The sequence below is a fragment of the Mauremys mutica genome, chromosome 8 (genome assembly GCF_020497125.1).
Source record: "Mauremys mutica isolate MM-2020 ecotype Southern chromosome 8, ASM2049712v1, whole genome shotgun sequence".
Classification (NCBI taxonomy): domain Eukaryota; kingdom Metazoa; phylum Chordata; order Testudines; family Geoemydidae; genus Mauremys; species Mauremys mutica.
Genome location: NC_059079.1, coordinates 58,610,983 through 58,631,753, shown reverse-complemented (window position 1 = coordinate 58,631,753; position 20,771 = coordinate 58,610,983). Strand labels below are relative to the sequence as shown.

Genomic DNA, 20,771 nt, shown 5'->3' with positions numbered 1-20,771 from the left:
GCATAGAGTTTATCGGTGTGCTCCTGGACGTAGAATCGGCCAGGGCCTCTCTCCCGCCAGACAGGTTCAAGACCCTGAAAGATGTCACTCAGTCATAAGGTTCCCGGTGACAACAGCCAGGGTTTGCCTGCAACTCTTGGGTCACATGTTGGTGTGCACATATGTGGTCCGTCACACCAGACTCAGGATGAGACCCTTCCAGCTCTGGTTGACCTCGAAATTCTCCCAGGCCACGGACAGGATGGGCAAGGTCCTCACCCTGCCGGACTCTGTGATCGCCTACCTATGGTGGTGGTCTGCCCCAAACAACATGCTCTGGGGGTTCCGTTCAGGGACAGGGCCCTGTCGTTGGAGCTGGTGTCCGATGCATTGGACCTGCGTTGGGGGGCCCATGTGGGGAACTTTCAGACCCAAGACCTGACCTTACATATAAACGTCAAGGAGCTCAGGGCGGTGCGGCTGGCATATATGGCCTTCCGCTCACACCTAGAAGGCAAGGTAGTCAGGGTCCTCACGGACAACACGGCCTTGATGTTCTATAGCAACAGGCAAGGCAGAGCCCGATCCTCTGCAGCGAAGCCCTCAGTCTGTGGGACTTCTGTAAAGCCCACGACATCCAACTGAAGGCCTTCCACGTACCGGGCGCCCAGAACAAGAGGGTGGATCGCTTGAGCAGAACTGGCGATGCCCCCGGTTCTGCCCAGGGCGGGGGGGAGGAGCCTGGGGAGGGGCGCTATCGCCAAAGCCTTTCTCCTGTCATGGTCAGGCCAGCTTCTGTACACCTTTCCCCCGTTCCCTCTAATCAGCAGGGTCCTGGAGAAGATAAAGCTGGACAAGGTCCAGGTCCTCTTTGCCCCGGAGTGGCCCAGGCAGCATTGGTGTACGGGAGGGTCCCTCATGGGCCTGACAGTAGCTCTGCCGTTGCCGCTTTGCCTAGACCTGCTCTCTCAGGACCAGGGCTGCCTCCTCCTCCTCAACCTAGTGGCTCTTCACCTCACGGTGTGGCTGCTCAGTGGTTAGGTAGAGAGGAATGGACATGCTCGGACCAGGTTCAGCGCATCCTTCTCGAAAGTAGATGGCCCTCCATTCGCCGTGCTTATTTGGCGAAGTGGTCCTGATTTTCTAGGTGGGTAGTGGACCAGGACATCTCCCCGGTGACCGCCTCGATCCAGCTTATCCTTGATTACCTCCTTCACCTGAGGACCCAGGGCCTGGTGCCCTCATCAGTCAGGGTGCACCTGGCAGCCATATCAGCCTTCCATCCGCCAGTGCAAGGGCACACGGTATTTTTCCCATGCTATGACTGGCCAATTCTTTAAGGGTTTGGACCGTCTTTTTTGTATTCTAGATCCTCAGTCCCACAGTGGGACCTAAACCTGGTGTTGGCTCGTCTCATGGGGCCCCCGTTTGAACCACTGGCCACGTGCTCTTCGTCTCACCTCTCGTGGAAGGTGGCCTTCCTCGTTGCAATCATATTGGCCAGGTGAGTCTCAAGGGCCCTGACCTCCGAGCCGCCCTACCTGGTCTTTCATAAGGACAAGATCCAGCTCCACCCACAGCCTGCATTCCTCCCGAAGGTGGTCTCCATCTACCACATGGGTCAGGACATTTTTCTACCGGTCTTCTGCCCCAAGCCTCACGTGTCCAGTTGGGAGTGCCGTCTCCACACACTCAATGTGCTGCGGGCTCTGGCTTTCTACCTCAAGCAGACTAAGCCGTTCAGAAAGTCCTCGCAACTGTTTGTTGCCTCGGCTGAGCGCGTGAAGGGCCAGCCGATTTTCACTCAGAGGCTGTTCAGTTGGATCACTTTGTGCATCCGTTCCTATTATGAACTGGCAGGTGTTCCCCTGCCACCCATTGTGAGGGCACACTTGACTTGGGCGCAGGCCTCGTTGGCTGCCTTCGTGGCCCACGTCCCCATCCAGGACATTTGTAGAGCTGCCACATGGTCTTCAGTTCACACGTTTACCTCACACTGTGCGATCGTCCCCCAGACCAGGGATGATGCTAGGTTTGGCAGGGCTGTCCTCCATCCTGGGAACTTGTGAACTTCTACCCACCTCCAATAGATACAGCTTGGACTCACCTATTGTGGAATGCACATGAGCAATCACTCGAAGAAGAAAAGACCATTACCTTTTCCATAACTAGTGTTCTTCGAGATGTGTTGCTCATGTCTATTCCACATCCCACCCTCCTTCCCCTCTGTCGGAGTTGCTGGCAAGAAGGAACTGAGGGTGGGGGGAGCGCACAGCTCCCCTTATACTGTGCCAGGCAGGCGCCACTCCAGGGGTTGCAAGGGGCACTCCCCCCATACGGGTACTGCTAGGGGAAAAACTTACGGCTCCGGTGCAAGTGGCGAGCACGCAGACCTATTGTGGAATAGACATGAGCAACACATCTCGAAGAACACCAGTTACGGAATAGGTAACTGTCTTATATGTTACCAGAGTTGCTGTATTCCTGCAAGCCAGGAGGCATTGTGAAGGGTAGTATTTTTCAGTTAACATACACTATTCATGACCCTGTAGGATGGTATAAGCTTCAGTAATCAGCTGAATATAATTCGCCTCAGGCAAGTTAGGCTTGTTGAGAATTCCAAGTAAACACCATGCAGGTCCTTATTTTTTGTATAACATTTTTTGTTTCAGAATGTCTTAAAATAGTCAAAAATTCAGAAAATTTCAATTGGCGTTTCAAGGAGTTCTGGGAGAGAACCCCCAAACCTCCCATTTATTTTTAATTCCCTCCCTTCTGTTCCCCCAATCTGACTTGGTTAACCAAAAGCCCGTTGCCTATTCCATTTTGCACTCTTTGCCAGGATCACCATCCATATCACAAGGGTGTGTCTCAGGCCTCCATCAGGGGATGCTCAAATTAAAGCCAGCTCAGCCTTTCCTCTGACCATTTTTGAAATTTCAGGTAATCCAGTTTTTGAAAAATCTTTGATTTTCATGGAGAACTGATTCTTCTCCCATTTCTGGAAAAGTGTTTTTAACACTTCAGACTTTCCTGAGGTGAGCTCAGCCACGCACTCCATCACCCTTTGCAAATTCAAGTCGCATGGTAACCCCTGGAGGTGCATTCTGGAGACCTCTTCAGATATTTTTCTCTCTTGAAATCCAGTTTGTGTAAATTCTTTTGGAAATAACATTTCCCTCTGGTTCTCAATATATAAATAGGAAGGAAAGTCTTCTAAAGATAGGAAGCACCAACTCAGCATTGTCATCTGTGGAGTAGGTCATGGCAATATAATCAATCCCCAAAACCTTCAGCTGAAGAAGCTGACATTTCCCACTCCCTCTTGAAACATTTTGAGTCTTATGACTCTAGTCCTCTCTTCCTGAATGAAGCTATGGGGCATGAAGTAGATCTTGTGCACTCCCATTTAAAATTGGCAGATTGAGCATCTCAGTTCATACAAAGAGACCTGAAAATGAGACATAGATGCAATTGGTCTGCCTTACCTATTCCAGATTCCTGGACTAAATAGTGGACTCATTCCCCACTATCCAGAGAGGAAAAGAGTCATCAACAGAGTCTCCTTTAAAAATTAATGGGTTCAGTAAGCAAACCCATTGTCACGAAACGTCTCCTTCTAAAATCAACTCTTCCTTTTTACATCTCAACAAGACTATTCTCAGCATAGGGAAATCCTAATTAAAGTGGACTGAGCAAGCATTCTGAAAGAATTAGTGGGTTGCAGGACTGAAAGCTCTCTAAAGTGAGGTTCTAAATCCTTCCCCACTGCACTACAGGTAGTCATGTCCACTGTTGTCTTTGTTCACATAACTGTATCTTTGCCACCAACATGCATGATACTGGAATGGCCCTTTACAAGGTTCTATTGATCATTTTCACCTCAGTGGCAGAGAAACTTTGGCTGTTTCAGCTACAAGGACAATAGGCCAGATTGGTGCAGGTGGTTGTCGTCAACATAAACCCCTTCACAAAGGGAACATACTGACCACGCATGTCTGACCATAGCCTTATCTATCACCTACTCTCTGCATTCTATGAAGAAAAGGGACTGGAGAGGAATGATTTAAAAAAACAAAACAAAAAACCCAAAATCCATTAAATTGGCTTTTGCTTTTCCTTATGACACTACCTGTGATGTTGCCACAGTCTCTGCAGATGTCTCCTCTGAAATACTTTAGAAAGTTATACTTGTATCCCAGAACTTCTGATATGTATCCCACCATCACAAGGCAGTTACATACAGGAACCTTTGGGGTGAAATTGCATGTTGAATTCCTCAAAAAGAGCCTAGAGGGCTGGATCAAATATCAACAAGATTATGCCTAATTGACCCACTTTGAATTGACCCTCCTAGAAGGGAGACAGTCAGTTCTTCAGGGGAAGGAACACTTTTTTGTAGTTGTATATAGTGCCTAGCACAATGGAACCTTGATCCACAGTTGTGACCCTCTGTGCACTACTACAGTTCAAATAATAATGAAAACTTCTCCTTTGAGTGATTGTGCACATACATGTTCCACTGTAGGCATTTGTGTTCCAGTGCACACAAATTACACACTTTTGCCATCAGTACCACTAGGTGACCCATGTGCCCTTGCTCTCCCCATGTTCTTAGGTCAGGGCATGCAAGGGGTGTGCCCACTGCCTGCCTCTCACTTCCTTTTCCTGTTGTGAGAGTTGGGGCTCCCCCAGTGTTAGCTTCGATTAGCGAGCTTTCAAAAAACTTTTAGTGTATACATTTAGTATTTAGCATACTATAATTAGTTATAGTTTGTATTAGAACCTGGAAGATTTATTATGGAAAAAATCCCCAGATTTTAAACTGTCATGTGTAGGGCTGATATCCATATCACAAATAGGCACAAGAGCTGTTAGGTTTGTTTATGTGAGGGCCATGTGAGGGGCAAATGCCCTATTTGTACCTTCATCCTCCCCGAACTGAAAAGCAGAGATACTGTCGTCTTAAGATTCACTTCCTGAAGGTGGCAATGTGACCTGTGTCTGAGCCAGGTCCTGATCGTGATCCCGGGGACTTTGGATTAACTTGGAGTCTCTCTCCAACTACTCTGAGTTGAAACACAAGTCTGATAGTAAACATTGTTTCCTCCTTCTCTGTTCAGGTCAAATCATTCTGACTATGACAAGACCTCTAAGTCTGTCTGTTCTCCCAGAAAGTCATCTGTTAAGTCCTCTGGTACTGGTTAGAAGTTTCACAAATTGAAGTGTTCATCAGTCCCATTTGAGGTGACACCATCAATTCCATCAGAGCCATTGAGGCAGATGTCCTCAGCTGTGCCGGTCCTTCTCAGACTGTCCAGTATACTTCAGCTTCACCAACACTATTGGCATCAATATGCTTACACAGGGAGCCTTCTACTCCCTGGGAATGGACAATTAGAAATCTGCTTTGTTTTTCCCTGCCTTACTCTCCTCTGCTGCAGCTGGCTCTAGTATTTGTGCCGATGACGCACTTTGCACTGAAGATATACCCAGCACTGACCTATTAATTGGCTTTTCAGCCACCTCAATATCTTCCCTGGCCCTATTTCTCCATGGTCCTATTTGTCTTGGGCTGCTCCAAGAGATTGTAGACCTGTCTCCATTCACTTTCTAGGAGGAGGTATACTCCTCCCTTAGTACAAGAGGCATCTTCTCAGTATCCTGCAGTTTTCCAGAATCTAATGATGAGAGTAGCTGCTTCTCTAAGGGTGCAGGCAGAACCTGTGCCGGAGAATACACATATCTTCCTTGATGTACTGCAGACTCCTACTTCAGGAAGGCTTGCCCTTCCTATCAATGAGGCCTTACTACAGCCAGCAAAGAATCTTTGGCATACTCTAGCCTCTATATCCCTCGTGGCCAACCGAGTGGGCAGATGATACCAGGTCCCTCAGTAAGATTTTGAGTATTTTTTTTTTATTCCTCCAATTCCTGATTCTCTGGTGGTAGTGACTGCTAATGAATAGTTTTGTCAGCCTCATAATAAGTCCACTCCAAAGGATAAGGAATTTAAGAAACTGGATTTATGTGGCTGTAAACTATTTTCCTGCCACTCTTGAGAGTTGACAATTATCAGGCTTTCTTCAAAATGTAATTTTATTAATTTCTCTTCTCTTTTTAAGTCTGCTGATAAATTACTAGAGGAATTTAGGGACCAGTTTCTAGCTTTGTGCTGTAAGGCGGCCCTCAAACTAGATTTTCCTTCAGGCAGCAATAGATGAGGCTGATATCACTTTGCACTCTGTGAGCACTGAAGTCTCCATGTAACGTTGTTCCTGGTTGCAGGAATCTGACATTACAAAGGAGCTGCTGAATACAATAGAAGACTTCATTTCAGGGGTCTAAACTGTTTTCGACCAAAACAAACAAAAAAGATAATGCTGTGTGCACACTAAAAGATAGTTGTGCAATGCTTTGCTCTTTAGGAGTACATAGACCAGTTATGAAAAAGAAGGAGTTTATGCCACAGTGTTACTCTAGAACCTCTTTTCATCAGAGACCTTGATATGTCCCGAAGAAGTGGTCAAGATCTCTTTGTGATGTCACCAGCTATCTTTGGCTGTGGCAGGGCCTTCCCACCAGACATCTGCAACCTCGAAGCAGTTATTTTGATTTTTTGATCAAGAAATGTATACTGATATCTCCTTCATTTGGATTATGCCTGTCTCTGTTTTACTGTGCTTGGGAAAACATCATGTTGGACAAGTGGGTACTCAGCACTTTAAGGGAGGGATATGCTATCCAACTCTTACCTCCCCATCCCTTTTCATGGATCCCTCTCCTGAGATTGTGTTACTTCAAGAACTATGGTTTCTTCTAGAATTGGGAGCAATAGAAGAAGTTCCTTGCCAACACAGAGGGAAAGGTTTCTGTTATTGGTGCTTTCTGGTCCTGAAGAAATGCTTTCATCCCAAAGTTGAACTATTTCGTCAAAAAAAAAAAATAAAGTTCAGGATGGTCACAATATATCCCTGCCACAGAAAGTATTTTTGATTTGTTATAGGCACCAACCATTACTAGTAAATAGTGTTCTACTTCAGTTTCTCTTCATCCCTGAGGTTCTTCACCAGATGCATGTTGGTGGTAGCAGACTACCTCCATTGTTTGAGCATTCAAATATTTCCTTATCTGGATAATTGGCTAGTTTGCGCACTATCAAGCGACTGGGTCCAGAGCAATGTTCTACTCCATCAGACTAATGTTCTTCAATTTAGGGCTGAAACTAAATTTGTAGAAATCACAGTTAAAAACCCACTCAACTCATGACTCATAGAAGTAGACCTCTATGCCAGAACAGCCATGGCTGAGTTCCCAAGGGATTGTTATCAATATCCATCCGTAACCTCAAATCCAGGACAAGAAGAACAGTGCCTGCCTGCCTTCAGCTCCTGGGTCACATGGTCTCATACATATATGTAACTTCGCATGGCAGACTTCACTTTCACTTTCTGCAGGCCTGACATGATTTGGTATATCATTCAGAAATCCTCTGGACGTGCGTATTTGCGTACCTGGATTGGTAGCTGGATCCACAAAATGTATATAGAGGAGTTGCATTTCTGTCCTGAGAACCAACTGTTACTCTGGTAACAGATGGGCCCCCCAGCCATTGGTAGATGCATCCCAGTCAATTTCAGGTGCAAGCTTCTTGATCACCTCAGGAGGTTTCCTTCCACATAAACATGTTGGAGCTCTGAGCTATTCATCAGGCCTGTGAGATATTTATACCCACCGTTGAGAACCAATGGTACAAATTCTCACGGACAACACCACTGCCGTGTTTGTTTTTTGAACAAGCAGAGAGGAGCAAGAATCTCCCAACTGTGCAAGGAGGCTGGCCTCCTATGGAATTTGTGAATCCTTCACAATGTTTCCCTGAAGGCCTTTCACCTTCTGGGAGTAAGAAACATGTTAGCAGATTTCTTCAGCAGGGTTTTCATAGACCAACATGAGTGGTCAATCAAGAAAGACATCCTTCTTCAGATTTTCCACTGCTAGGGATATCTAGTAATAGACTTGCTAGGGACCAACCTCAACAGCAAATGCATGAGGTTTTGCTCCAGGGTAAGCCTCTGCCCAAGTTCCATCATAAATGGTTTTCTTCTCTGGTCTGGACACCCCCATCTGCATTTCTTCCAGTTCCTCTCATTCCAAGAGTACTGAGGAAACTGAAACAACAAAGAGCGTCGTTAATCCTTATTGAACCAGCATGGCCAAGCTAATATTGGTTCATGGCTCTACATCGACTGTCTATTCACTCACCGATAACTCTGCTACTAGTCACAGAACTTCTAACTCAGCACCAGGGTAAATCTCTACATCCAAACCTTAAATCTTTCCACCTTACTGCATGAACACTCGGAAGAAATTGCTGTTGGGAGGTTCAAACCATCTTGGTGAGCATCAGAAAGGAATCCACTAGAGCCAGGTATGCAGCTACATGGAAGAGATTTTCCATTTGGGTACAATCCCACAATTTATTGTCCCATCTCACAGAGGTTACACATGTGCTGGACTATGTTCTGCACCTGAAATCATCAGGCCTTTCAAATAATTTTGTGATAGTTCACCTAGCCTCTATTTATGCATTATATCCACCAGTAGATGTTTTTTCCATCTTCTTTCATCCCCTCGTTTCTTGGTTTTTGAAAGGCCTAATCAACGTTTACCCTCCCTTGTCTGCTTCTGTACCTGTATGGTATTTAAATCTCGTTCTCTCCAAATCGATGGTCCCTGTTTGAGAGCCTATGACTACAACTTCATTACCTTCATTGTCAATGAAGACGGTGTTTTTGCTAGATATAAATTCTGCAAGGAGGGTTTCAGAGCTTCACCCTTTCTTGGACAAGGTATCCGTTAAGCTATATTCAAGTTTCTGCCTGGAGCAACCTCAGCCTTCCATCTAAGCCAAATGATTCATTTTTGGTGATTTCCCCTCCCCGCCCCCCCCAAAACACAAAACAAAACAAACAAAAACCCTCCATTCATCTGAGCCTGAAGAAGCACTCCATGCTTTGGATGTTCATAGAGCCCATTGCATTTTACTTGGACCACGCTAGATCCTTCAGGTCTTCCTCCCCCCGAATCTTTGTAAACTATACTGAAATAATTAAAGGTCAAACAGTGTCATCTCAATGCATCTGGTTTCTGTCTGTTTAAATTTTTTTTACAACCTTTCTAAAGTCTCTTCTCCATCAAGAATAGCAACTTACTTCACCTCATCAGCTTTCCTGAGCAATGTTCCAATAACTAATATGCATGCATATTGTACATGTGGTCATCTGCATGTACTTTCCACTCTTTATGCTATCACTCATTCCTCTCACAATGAAGTGAGCTTTGGCAAATGGGGTATTACAGTCTCTGTTTGGATGAGCCAAAGTTCCTGGTCCTATAAGGGAACTGCTGATGCATCACCTACAGTGGAATGTATATGTTCACAGTCACTCAAAGAACAAGTTAGTGTAAGGTAAGTAATTTTTTTCTTCATGTGTGCTGGTATTTCTTCAAACATATGGGGCCTTAAAATTGTGGAGTGGGGACCCTCCTTATAGATTCTGAGGATCTCCCCCTGCAACATTACTTATGTCTCCTCTTCCCGACAAAACTCCTCCTTAAAAAAAAGGCAGTTCTGAACAATCATTGGGAACAATCATCCCCCCTACCCCCTGCTTGCTGTCACTGTGTCAGGCACACCATCTTCCCTCTGGGCATCCTCTTCCCCACCCCCATGATAACACCTGTGAGTAGTTGAGCTCAGGGATGTGACACTCCATGGAAAGGAACCCCAGGGCACAGAGCTCTGTCTGCTTCACCAACCAGACAGAGAACCCTCTTGCCCCCAGGCTGGGAATAGGTCACTCTGATTCCTGTGCAGCCCCAGGGAGATAAGTGGAGTGGGCATGTTGCCGCAAGGAAGATAGTGGCAGCACCCTTGCTGCTGGTGTGACTGTGTCTCAGGAACTAGGATCTGCTCTCATGGCTCCTAGCCCCTGTATCCCACCTCTGAGACAGGAAAGATGACGATATTGCGATGTGAGAATATTGAAAAAACTGCTGCAAGCCTTTGCTACCCTGGAGTTTTGGAATTCACACTGATGAAGCCCCTTATATCAAGCATAACTGCACAAATCACCAACAGTTTGTTCCATAAACAATTTTTTTTTCTATTTGTTGATTCCCCCCCGCCCCCCCCCGTTGTTCTGTCCTTCAATATTAACCCTGATATTAACTTCACAGTTTTCCAGGTAAATTTCCGTACTGATTTTTCACCCTTTTTAAATTTTTTGAAATAAATACTGATGCATTTCCTGGAAACGTTAGAAAAAATATAAACCAGAAATGCAGGTCCTTACACATGGTGAAAAGACATGAATTCGTCTAAACTAATTATGCTGCAAATACCCATTTTGAGAAGACAAACCTAAAAGGTAAACTTCATGTCCCAAATATTGGAGCCTGATGATAGTGGAAAAATCAGACATCCTTGCTAATACTTTGAGCTCTAACAGTAGCCAAATACATTTAAAATATAGAGAAGTCTTCAGTATTATTGAGCATGAGGTGCTGCTAACACAAATGGTGGGACCTCCAACTAAATATGGACAAGATGGAGATGATGCTGGTTTGAAAAATGAAGTATGTTGAAAACATGGCTGTGATCATGGCATCTGAATTGTCCAGCTACCTCAGAAACTGTTTTTCCCTCTGTGCTCTGCCACAGTGTCTCCTCTGTGCAGAGATGTTTAAACTATCGCATGAGTTCCCAACAAGCCATTATCCTCATGGCTGTCCTCAGCTCTGTATCTTTCCCTGGAAATCTGCAATATCCCAAGCCTAGCAACCTATCATAGTAGATGTAAGACAGAACTGTTTCATAGATGGGCTTAGGGCCAGAACTTCAAGGAACACAATTTTCTGTTTGACAATTCTCTCTCTTTAAAAATGGCATCTCTCTGAAAGCTGATGTAATATTTGCTGCATCCTAATGAAGTTCGTGGGCAGAAAATATAGGCAAGAAAGGCAAAAGGTGTAAAATAAATGCAATTATATTTTTGCAGAAGTTCATAGATTTGTTCCATCATTGTCATGGAAACCCAGGTAGATTTTGGTTGTAGTGGCAGTGTAAAATCTCAAGATTATGTACCTACACACCTAGGATATCTCCTCATTGCACATTTTTAACTACTAATTACTGTACATCTTCGCATATAGCTAAAACTTTGGTCGCGAGATTAGAACACCTAGTCTCCTGCCAAAATGGTCAATCTAAACATTTTTCTACATTTCCTTAAATTTTGGCCCAAAAATGAAATAAAACCTTTAATGTGGCTACTCAGTGGTAGTTCTGTTAAAATTCTCTCTCGAGTGCAGTGTTTTCTAATTTGACATCTCATTCCTCACACAATAACTAAGCTATAGTTAATTCTGTTGAGCACAGTATAGATTTACAGTAATATATATAGCTCTACCTCAGTATAACACGACCCGATATAACATAAATTCGGACATAATGCAGTAAAGCAGTGCTCCGGGGGTGGGGGGCTGCGCACTCCGGTGGATCAAAGCAAGTTCGATATAACGTGGTTTCATCTATAATGCGGTAAGATTTTTTTGGCTCCCGAAGACAGCCTTATATCGAGGTAGAAGTGTGTGTGTGTGCGCACGCTCAAACCATTGTACTTTTCTGTGGAGAAAGCAGATCCAAGCCCCTATTGCATCTTTCTCTTACTAAACAGAATTTATGTATGTGAATAGTAGTATGTCTGCATCAGGCAATACATTGATTTTTAAAGAATTGTAGTGTATTTTAAAATTTTCATTGGATTTTAATGCTCTTATTTCTTTCACTGGAAAATAAACTTATTGGGAAAGTTCACAGTTTACAGGTCATGAAGTTTCAAGATAAAGAAACCATAAGAGTATCAATAGCTCAACCAAAATGTCATGGTTGTGAAATAGGGCTTTGTTACGGACCTATGGTGTTAGGGCAGCCATATTTCCTGCAATCAACTTCGCGTCACTCCCATTGGGACGAATGGGCATTTTCTTCTAAGGGGACTTTTAGCTTCACTCCTATTGAGAGTAATGGAAGAAAGTGGCCATTTTGAAAGAGGATAGATCTTGGAATTCTTTGTACTAGAACATTATTTGTGCGTACCTGCTGAAGAAGAAACTTTAAATAATGGAGAATAACAGTAAAAAAAAAATCCTTTAAAAAAATGTAACCAGTGCATGAGAGTTCATTGAGTTTTAACTGATATAGAAGTTTTAATAGTCTGCATTATTCCATTATTGAGATAATTCAAGGCCAAAAAAATGATTTGACCTGGTGCTAAGTTTCTTAAAGGATCAATTTAAAAATTAATTTTAACTTGTAAACTAACTAATTTTCTTGTAAATTCTGAGAAAATGTATTCTATACTCGAAGAGTAAGAGCTGTAATTTTTGGGATGATACTCAGTATTTTTCATATATAGCAAACTGGTTGAATCCTGTTTTAAGGGCAAAATTCATCTCAACCCTAAATGAACTGCAACCCTTCTATCTTTGTCTTTCTTTTCTAGTTATTGAGCCGAAAAGACAAAACTACCTTTGAGAAGTTGGAGTATGTTATGAGTAAAGAAGATAATTACAAACGACTTAGAGACTATATTAACAGCTTGAAGATGACTCCTTGTATTCCTTATTTAGGTAGGTAAGCTTAATATGTTTGATGTGCAGTGTTAAGGCAATAGTACTTGCACAGTGACTTGCAGAAAAACTAAAAGCCATCTTTTAAGCTGTATTTGAGAGTATTTTAGTGTTTTTACAAAGAATGTAGAAGCACTTGGTTGGCTGTAAATGTTCTGTTTATAGCACAGGGGCGGGCAAACTTTTTGGCCTGAGGGCCACATTGGGTTTCAGAAATTGTATGGAGGGCCAGTTAGGGGAGGATGTGCCTCCCCAAACAGCCAGGCGAGGCTCGGCTCCTGCCCCCACCTGACCCCCCCACTCTAAGACTCAAATAGCTTCAGACTTTGGGAGAATCCCATTCAGGGTACAAATGTTAACATTTGGGTGTTGTGAAATTGTTTCATGAATTTCACTCAATCAAAAAGAACAGTGGGGAAGGAGCAATACTTTGTTCAGTGATACCCACTCTTTAGAATCAGTTTATTGAACCTACTTTCTACCTCTTTGGCAATTCCAGCTTGATTTTAGCAGTGACTCTGCTCATGAACTCCTATATAGAGAGATTAACGTTTCATGTACTTTAAAAACAGATTTTCAGGTATTCAGAGAGATGGCATAGGAGATTGCAATGACTACAAATCTCATTAATCAATCAGATCAGAACTGAACCTGGGCGAGGGGCTGGGAGGTGGGGCATAAAACGTAATCAGAGTGGAATTTTAAGATTTGACTTCTTCCAAACCTCCAAAATTAGAAAATGTTTCTCTTGAATATTGGAAAGCTCCAACTTACAGCTATTCAAAGGTTTTTTAGCATTATCTTTTATCTGTTATGGGTTTGAGATGATATCAGACCAAGCAGAAACAATTTACGAGGTAGGCCGGGCTTCTTTCAGCATCCCAGATATCCTGGGCTTCTCTGCTTCTTGCTTAAACAGTCTTTTTGTTATCTAACGTTTTAGAAATAAAATAGATGTTTTTCTCTATCTAGCTGATTTGGATTTTTTCTGTTCCCTCCTTAAGTGTACAAAATACAAATATATACAAAATTGGCAAGGGAAAACAGAAAAATACTGGAAAACTGTATGATTGTTCTTCCTTTTATTTCAAGTTTGTGCCAGTGCAAACATCTCCCTTTAGACATATGAACAACTTTTTGTCCAAATTCTGCTGTAGAGCAAGTCTTTGGACATAACATGTCAGTTTATTAAAGTCTAATGTGTATTTCCTTTTTGCTTAGAAATGAAAAATTGGTTTAGTTGATGTCTGTAATGCTTCTTGTTGGGACCAGCTGTAGTTTAAAAACTAGTCTATCATCTGGCTTTGTATAGTATTAGTTGTTATTAGTGACAAGAATGTCGTATGCTTCCATTTTAATTCTCCAGAGGAATAGTGAATTAGATATACTTTTCTCTATAATGTTAGAGGTTCTTTCTCTAATGTTACTTAACTTCTTATGGATAAATGGCTGGAAAAGCAAATGAAAATGGTTTGGAACAGTAATTTTAGTAAATCTGGAACTGTCTTGGAAGCTTAACTGTTCAATTCAGTTAATCTCTTCCTGCAACGAAAAATTTAACTTGTAGTAAGGCCTGTTGAGAATTTATAAAAAATATTCTCTCTAAAGGTTGTTAACTAGGGATTTTTACTGAAATGAGTAGAAGAATATTCAATAAAAGCAATTCACTAATCTGTTTCTGATTTTCCACTTGTAGGCTATAATCTATTAAAGGTTATTGTTTGTTTTCTGTTCTTTGGTATGTAAAACGTGTACAGAAAGAGTATTGCTTCTGTGTTAAATTACATATAAAATGCTGTTAAACGATTAACTGGTTTAATGGCTCTGCTGTGGCATGACAACTTAGTTTGGAAAGCAACTTTGGATATCACACTCCAGGAACTGGGAGAATGGTATTGCTTTATAAAGGTAACTTTTCTAGACTTACTAGGCAGATTGATTGCCACATGCTGTCTGAGAATCCTGCTGCTAACAGACACACAGTTATATTGGCACTGGTCATGAAGGACCCTGCTGGTAGTGGGGTTAGGAAGGACAAAAAGAGGACAACTGTGGTGTTTTCTCAGAAGTTTAAAAGGAGTTCAGTTTTGTCTCCAAAATTAATATGGACAAATTTTCACTGTAGAGTTAACTCAAGCTCTTACTTGCATGTTGTCCCTAAACTGTCTCTTATACAGACACACAAACCTCTAACCTGAATTTGTTGCTTTCACCTGGAGTTTGCTGGTACATCTCTGGTTATAGGCTAAAGCACAAGTGAGCATGCAGGCTAAATCAATCGTGGTGAAAGTCTTCCAGTTCCTTCTGATAATTCCCCAGAGAGTTAAGAAGGTCAGACACATTCTTCCACAGTTCACTGGGAAGGAATCAGAGCATCTCCACTTACTGCAGTGCTAAGAACCATGGGATTTGCCCCCAGAATTCCTAGTGACATACAGGGGAGTTCAGCACCAATGTGCACCCAATAACTCAAATGTGGCTTTTCAGTGTGGCCATTCACACCCGGGATAGACTAACCTGGATGCTGAAACCTAGATGCCAATCACCAAGTTAATTCTGTAGTGAAGACATATCTTATATGGCCAATTTAAATGGTCAACGCAAACTGAGAATGGATAAGTCATGTTTATTTTATTCTACGCAAAATATAACCTCTCTGAAAAAAGTTTATAATGGAAATTCTGACAAAGCCCTTGTTATAGTTGTGCTGCCAGACTTCACAGTGAAACAAGTGGGTCATACTGATAGAAATAAAAGATGTTTTCTTAGCTTAAAATGTACTACTCCTTGAAATAGTCTTTTATATTTGTGTTTCACTGAAGGTGACATCAGTTGTGCTAAGCTGTTGGAGCTGGGGAAGGGGAGAAGAAGAGGTTCTCAGAGTAAAGGTGTAAACATTTGTCTGGCGAGTACTAGTCTGGCAAATCATAAGGAAAAAAAATTGTGTGAATTACTGCTCTAAATCTGAAAATCATTAAAAATATTTTTTTGTTCTTGTCCTAAATTACAGAACAATCTTAAGTGTTGTGCTGGGGGTTTGGCACTTTGACAACACCCATTCTGTAGGAGAGAGAAAAATAGAACAGTGTGCTGCATAGGGGTATGGAACATGATAAATATTCTCCATGTATAATTCTTGTAGGCATGCCTACTTCATTTTCCTAATGAGGAGGCAATACAATTTATACTACTGAGGATGTTACTCTTGGAAAGAAAATATGCAGAAAAATACCTTTAGTCAGGCAAAAATTGAAGTCAGTAAATTGAGCAAATCTTCCAAGTGCACTGCTTATGGTTTCCCTTGAAGTGATTTTTTGCAGTCTTGTAAGTCTTCTCTTGGGGAAATAATTTTGTGTGTGTGTGTACACACATGTATTTAATGGGTGTGCGAGCATGTATGTATTGCATGCAAAAATGTACATTAAAAGAACAGTATTAAGGTTGCAAGGTCAAGCATTTAGAAGTTAGGAAATGTCAGAATTAAGGTTGCCTATGCAACCTTAATTGGCTCCCTTATGTGTATGCATGACCATCTTTAATTACATGATCTTTTTTTTTCCCCTAAAGGATACTGCTTCATTCAGTGCACTGGATGAACTATGCTCACTTAATGAGCTACTGTTTAATAATGTTTCTCCTTGTTCATTGTGTGGCCCTATGCTTTATTTACTGCATGCTATTCAAACTCTACTCTGGAAACAGAATTATTAATTTCCTCCTGGGTTTTCCTTTGGTGCTCATCACTATATTATCTGAATGCTTCACAAATAGTGAATGTATTTTCATAACACCCCTATGAGATGAATTGGTATTATCCCCATTATATAGATGGGGAGTGGAGGGACAGAGATTGATTAAGAGATTAAGGTCAAAAGTATCCACTAATTTTGAATGCCCAATTTGAAACACCTAGGATTTTTTTTCTTTTTTCTTTTTTCTTTAGTGTGTAACGTTATACAGCACTTACTGTTTTGGGGGAATTTTTGAAACTTTTTATTAAGGGAAAGTTGCAATAAGACATTAACATACTATATTGTACATTACTTATTCAGGATCAGGTTAATATGCAAAGAACCCAGCTAATATATTTAAAGCACAGTTCTTTGAGTGGTTCTGCATAATCCTTTTTATAGATACTGCACCGCCTTTTGGCCCCTAATGGTAGAATCTTCTCTAAGCAGTCTCTGTTAGAGCAGTGTTTTTCAAAGTGCAGGTCACAATGTGACAGATTTTCGTTACCAATCTGCCTGGGCCCACAGTTGATCAGGCTGGGACCACAGGATCTTTTTGGGGAGGAGATGACGAGGCACACCACACATCTGAATTTTAAAGCATTATTGATAAAATAATAAAATAACAGTGGAGAGTGCTGGAAATGCTTCCACGTCACTCAAAGGAAGGAAGAAAGAAAGCATTAGTGCCCTAAGCCCTAACCCACTTTCATACTCTCACGCTTACTGCCTGGGGCTGGCCAGGCCTGAGTGTAGCATCGGAAAAGGGGCGGGGGAGGGGGGGAGAAGGGTGGATGGGAGATCTGTCCTGTGCGCACAAGTTGTCCAGGATCCGCTGTGTGATCTCTGAATTCCTCCAGCTCTCGGGATGGGTTTTAAGTCCTGGGTTCCTTTGGGAGTATCGTTATCCAGGGCCCTCTGTGCCTGGTGCTCTTTGTACCAGTCCCAATCAGCTTGCTGTGGCCTTCTCGGCTGCCCAAAACACACCGGCTCTGGAGAATTTGTTTTCCCTTCTCTTGGCCTTCACCATCGCTGCCTCATTCGCTCTGTTTTTGCTGCTATCCTTACAGCTCTGGTCCATTTAGTTCTCTTCTCACAACTGGGCAGCTGTAGATTTCTCGTCTGTAGATTTCTCGTTGAGCCCATGACCTTGGGCCTGGGCCAGTGTCTTATCTTTACACGGAGCTAGCTAAAGTGCCGAGTTAACCCGTTCTCTGCTTCTTTCTTTCTCTCCCCCCTACCCCGGCCTTGTACTCCTGCAAAGGAATCGTCCATTCCCCACTCACACACCTTTGACCCTCCCCAAAATGTTTTGCGATGCTTGCAACAGCATTAGCCACATACAATGCTGATCTGCCTTCCCTGGGGACTCCCTGAGGAAGGGGGCCCTTGGGGTGTGACAGCGACCTAGTGCTGGGTCACAGAATGTAAGGCACTGGGTCGCAGCTGCTCTGGTCCGCACTGCCTACTGGGCCATTAAAAGTCCCGTTGGCAGTGTTGTCTGGCTAAGGAAGTGGCCAGCAGCAGGTCTGGCTCCTAGGTGGGGGGGGGGCTATGGGGCTCCGCATGCTGCTCCTGCCCCAAGCACCGGCTCCCAGGCAATAGGAACTGGAGGGGGAGGCGCCTGCGGGCGAGAGCAACGCAGAGCTGCTTATTCATCCCTGCCTAGGAGCTGGACCTGCTGCTGGCCGCTTCCAGGGCACCGTGCAGTCTGCGGTGCCAGGAAAGGCAGGCAGCCTGCTTTAGCACCTCTGCTGTGCTGTTGACCGGGAGCTGCCCAAGGTAAGCCCATGCCTCAACCCTGTGCCCCAATCCCTTTCTGCACCCCAAGCCCCTCATCCCCTGCCACACCCCAGATCCTGCATCCCCAGCCTAGAGTCCTGACCCCCTCCCGCACCCCAACCCTGAGCCCCCTCCCATATCCTGAACCCCTTATTCCTGGCCCTATTGCACAGCCTTCACCCCACACCCTCTGTTCCAGCCCTGAGCCCTTCCCACACCCCAAACTCCTCATCCTCAGCTCCTTTGGGTCGCAGGCATCAACAATTTTCTTCAACTGTATTGCCAGAAATTTTTTTTGAAAACCACTGTTAGAGTGCTTGCATAGCCCCTTGTGTTCCTACCCTCAGCATCTCTGAACATGCTGAGGGAAAGAATGTACAGCGCCTTCTACTACCTCAGTTCCTTCCAACTATTGTGCAAGGTAGGAGTGAACTGCTCTGATCCACTCAGTCTGAGTTTTTTCTTGATTTCTTGCTACCTTTGTAATTGTTGAGTATAGTTATAGTTTAGTAATAAGTATACTTAGTTAAGTTAGTGGTCTGTTCAGGGTTATGGTGTCCAGTTGTTTTCCTGGTGTTGGACAATTGTTAGATGCCTGAAGTACTTGGCAGAGAACCACTCTCCTTCTCGGTGTTTCATCTGCTGGACTTTCATGCCTAGATCTCAAAGGAGAGGCCAAAAAGATTGCAAGTGCTTAACCTTAAGGAGGCTTTTGAAGTTTTTGGCATTTGTTGGATCCAAGGTCTAAGGAGCCCAGTCTCTGCTCCTGTGTCTTTCTCCAGGAAGTCAAAGCAGCTTAAAGATTCCTGGAAATTGGAACCTGTATTACTTATCTATTAAGATGGCATTCGTTATTACCTACATTAGCCAGAGAGGTGAATGAATTAGATGTCTTGATGGCTGATCCCAGGTTTTTGCAAAAAGTAGTTTCTGAATTTCACATCTGTCAGACAATTGTGTGATTTATTCCAATAATCACATGGGTCTGACTGTGTATTCCCAAGCTATTTCCGGATAGTTTAAACAATGGATTGTTGAATGTTACATGGTAGCAGAAATTCCTGTACCTACAACGGTACTATCTCATTCCACGAGAGCTGTGGCTGTGTCTTTTGTTCACGTTACGCAAGTCCCTGTTGCTGAGACACTTTTACTTAAACATTCTGCCCTCGATTTGGCTTCAAGGGCTGATGCTTGTTTTGGTAGAGTGGTGCCTCAGTCTCTATTCAGTTAGCTCTGTTCCTTCCTCCAGGTTATTTTCAGAACTGCTTGTCAAACCACCCATAAGTGGAATATGTAGAGTCCCTCAAAGAAGAAATTAAGGTTACATACTTGTAACCATAGTTCTTTGAGATAGCTCTGCATGTTCACACTTCTGCCCTTTTTTTCCCTCTTAGGGCTTGTCTACATTGCCCGCAGGATCGACAGGAAGCAATCGATCCGGCAGGGGTCGATTTATTGCGTCTAGTCTAGATGCGATAAATCAACCGCCGAGCGCTCTCCCGTCAACTCTGGTCCTCCACCAGAGCAAGAGGTGCAGGCGGAGTCAACTGGGGAGTGTCAACTGTCGACTCACCGCAGTGAAGACACTGCGTTGAGTAGATCTAAGCACGTCGACGTCAGCTACGTTATTCATGTAGTTGAAGTTGTGTATCCCAAACTGGAGCAGCAATTGAAGGGAATATCTTGCTTGGCCCCTGCAGCCTGGGCTGGAGCATGCTCAGGGTGGTGGACTCTGGGGAATTTCACTGCAATCAAGCAACTGTCTTATCAAGCATGTGTGAAGTGATTTTTTTCTCAAAAGCTTCTAATTTTGCCAATTGCGGGTGGAATTTCACAGGAATAGCAAAAAGGAGGCACATCCCTAACACAAAGGCCACATCCCTGTCGAATTTCAAATACCTGCTCCAAAGCATGGGGACACCACAGCGTCTCAAAGAAAAGGTCACTAGAAGCTTTAAACATGGGCAAAACATAATTTTCACTCACCTCTTTTCTCAGAAACTGCTGCATTGTTTTTGGAAATTACAATAAAATTTACTTAATTTTCTTAGAAAATCAGACTATATTGAATGAAGTCTAGATTAGTACAGCTGTGAAATAACTGCCTTAATTAGAAATGTAACTGTAATTTAGATAATGCAGATTCTCTAGGTATTTTCTAATGAAATATTTAAATGAACTCTGAGGTGACATTGGGAGAGTGGTAAAAAAGGAAAGCTGAAGACTGCTTAAAATCCAATGGAATCCCACAGTAAAAGCCTGACAGAGAAAGTGACACCTGTATCTAGTTCTGAATGACAAAAGGGAAATGGAGAGACGAGGCGGATGAGCCAATATCTTTTATTGGACCAACTTCTGATGGTGAGAGAGACAAGCTTTGGAGCTATGCAGAGCACTTCAGGTCTGGGAAAGGTACTAGGAGTGTCACAGCTAAATAAAAGATCAAACAGATAGTTTAGCATAAGTAGTTAGTATATATTCTAAGACGGGTCTCAAACACGTGGCCTGCGGGCCACATGCGGCCTGCGAGGTTATTTTCTGTGGCCCGCAAGGTCCTCGCAGTCCCCCTGCCCTCCTCCA

General features: G+C 43.3%; 1 protein-coding gene across 3 annotated transcripts in view; it reads left to right on the top strand.

The window, feature by feature from the left end:
* RALGPS2 (Ral GEF with PH domain and SH3 binding motif 2) overlaps positions 1-20,771 on the top strand; it is a 298,932-nt gene that overhangs the window by 135,034 nt on the left and 143,127 nt on the right. For all 3 annotated transcript variants that reach the window (XM_045028272.1, XM_045028273.1, XM_045028274.1), the window contains one exon: positions 12,549-12,675. In XM_045028272.1, the coding sequence (XP_044884207.1) occupies positions 12,549-12,675 (127 nt within the window). The remainder of the gene's footprint in view (positions 1-12,548; positions 12,676-20,771) is intronic.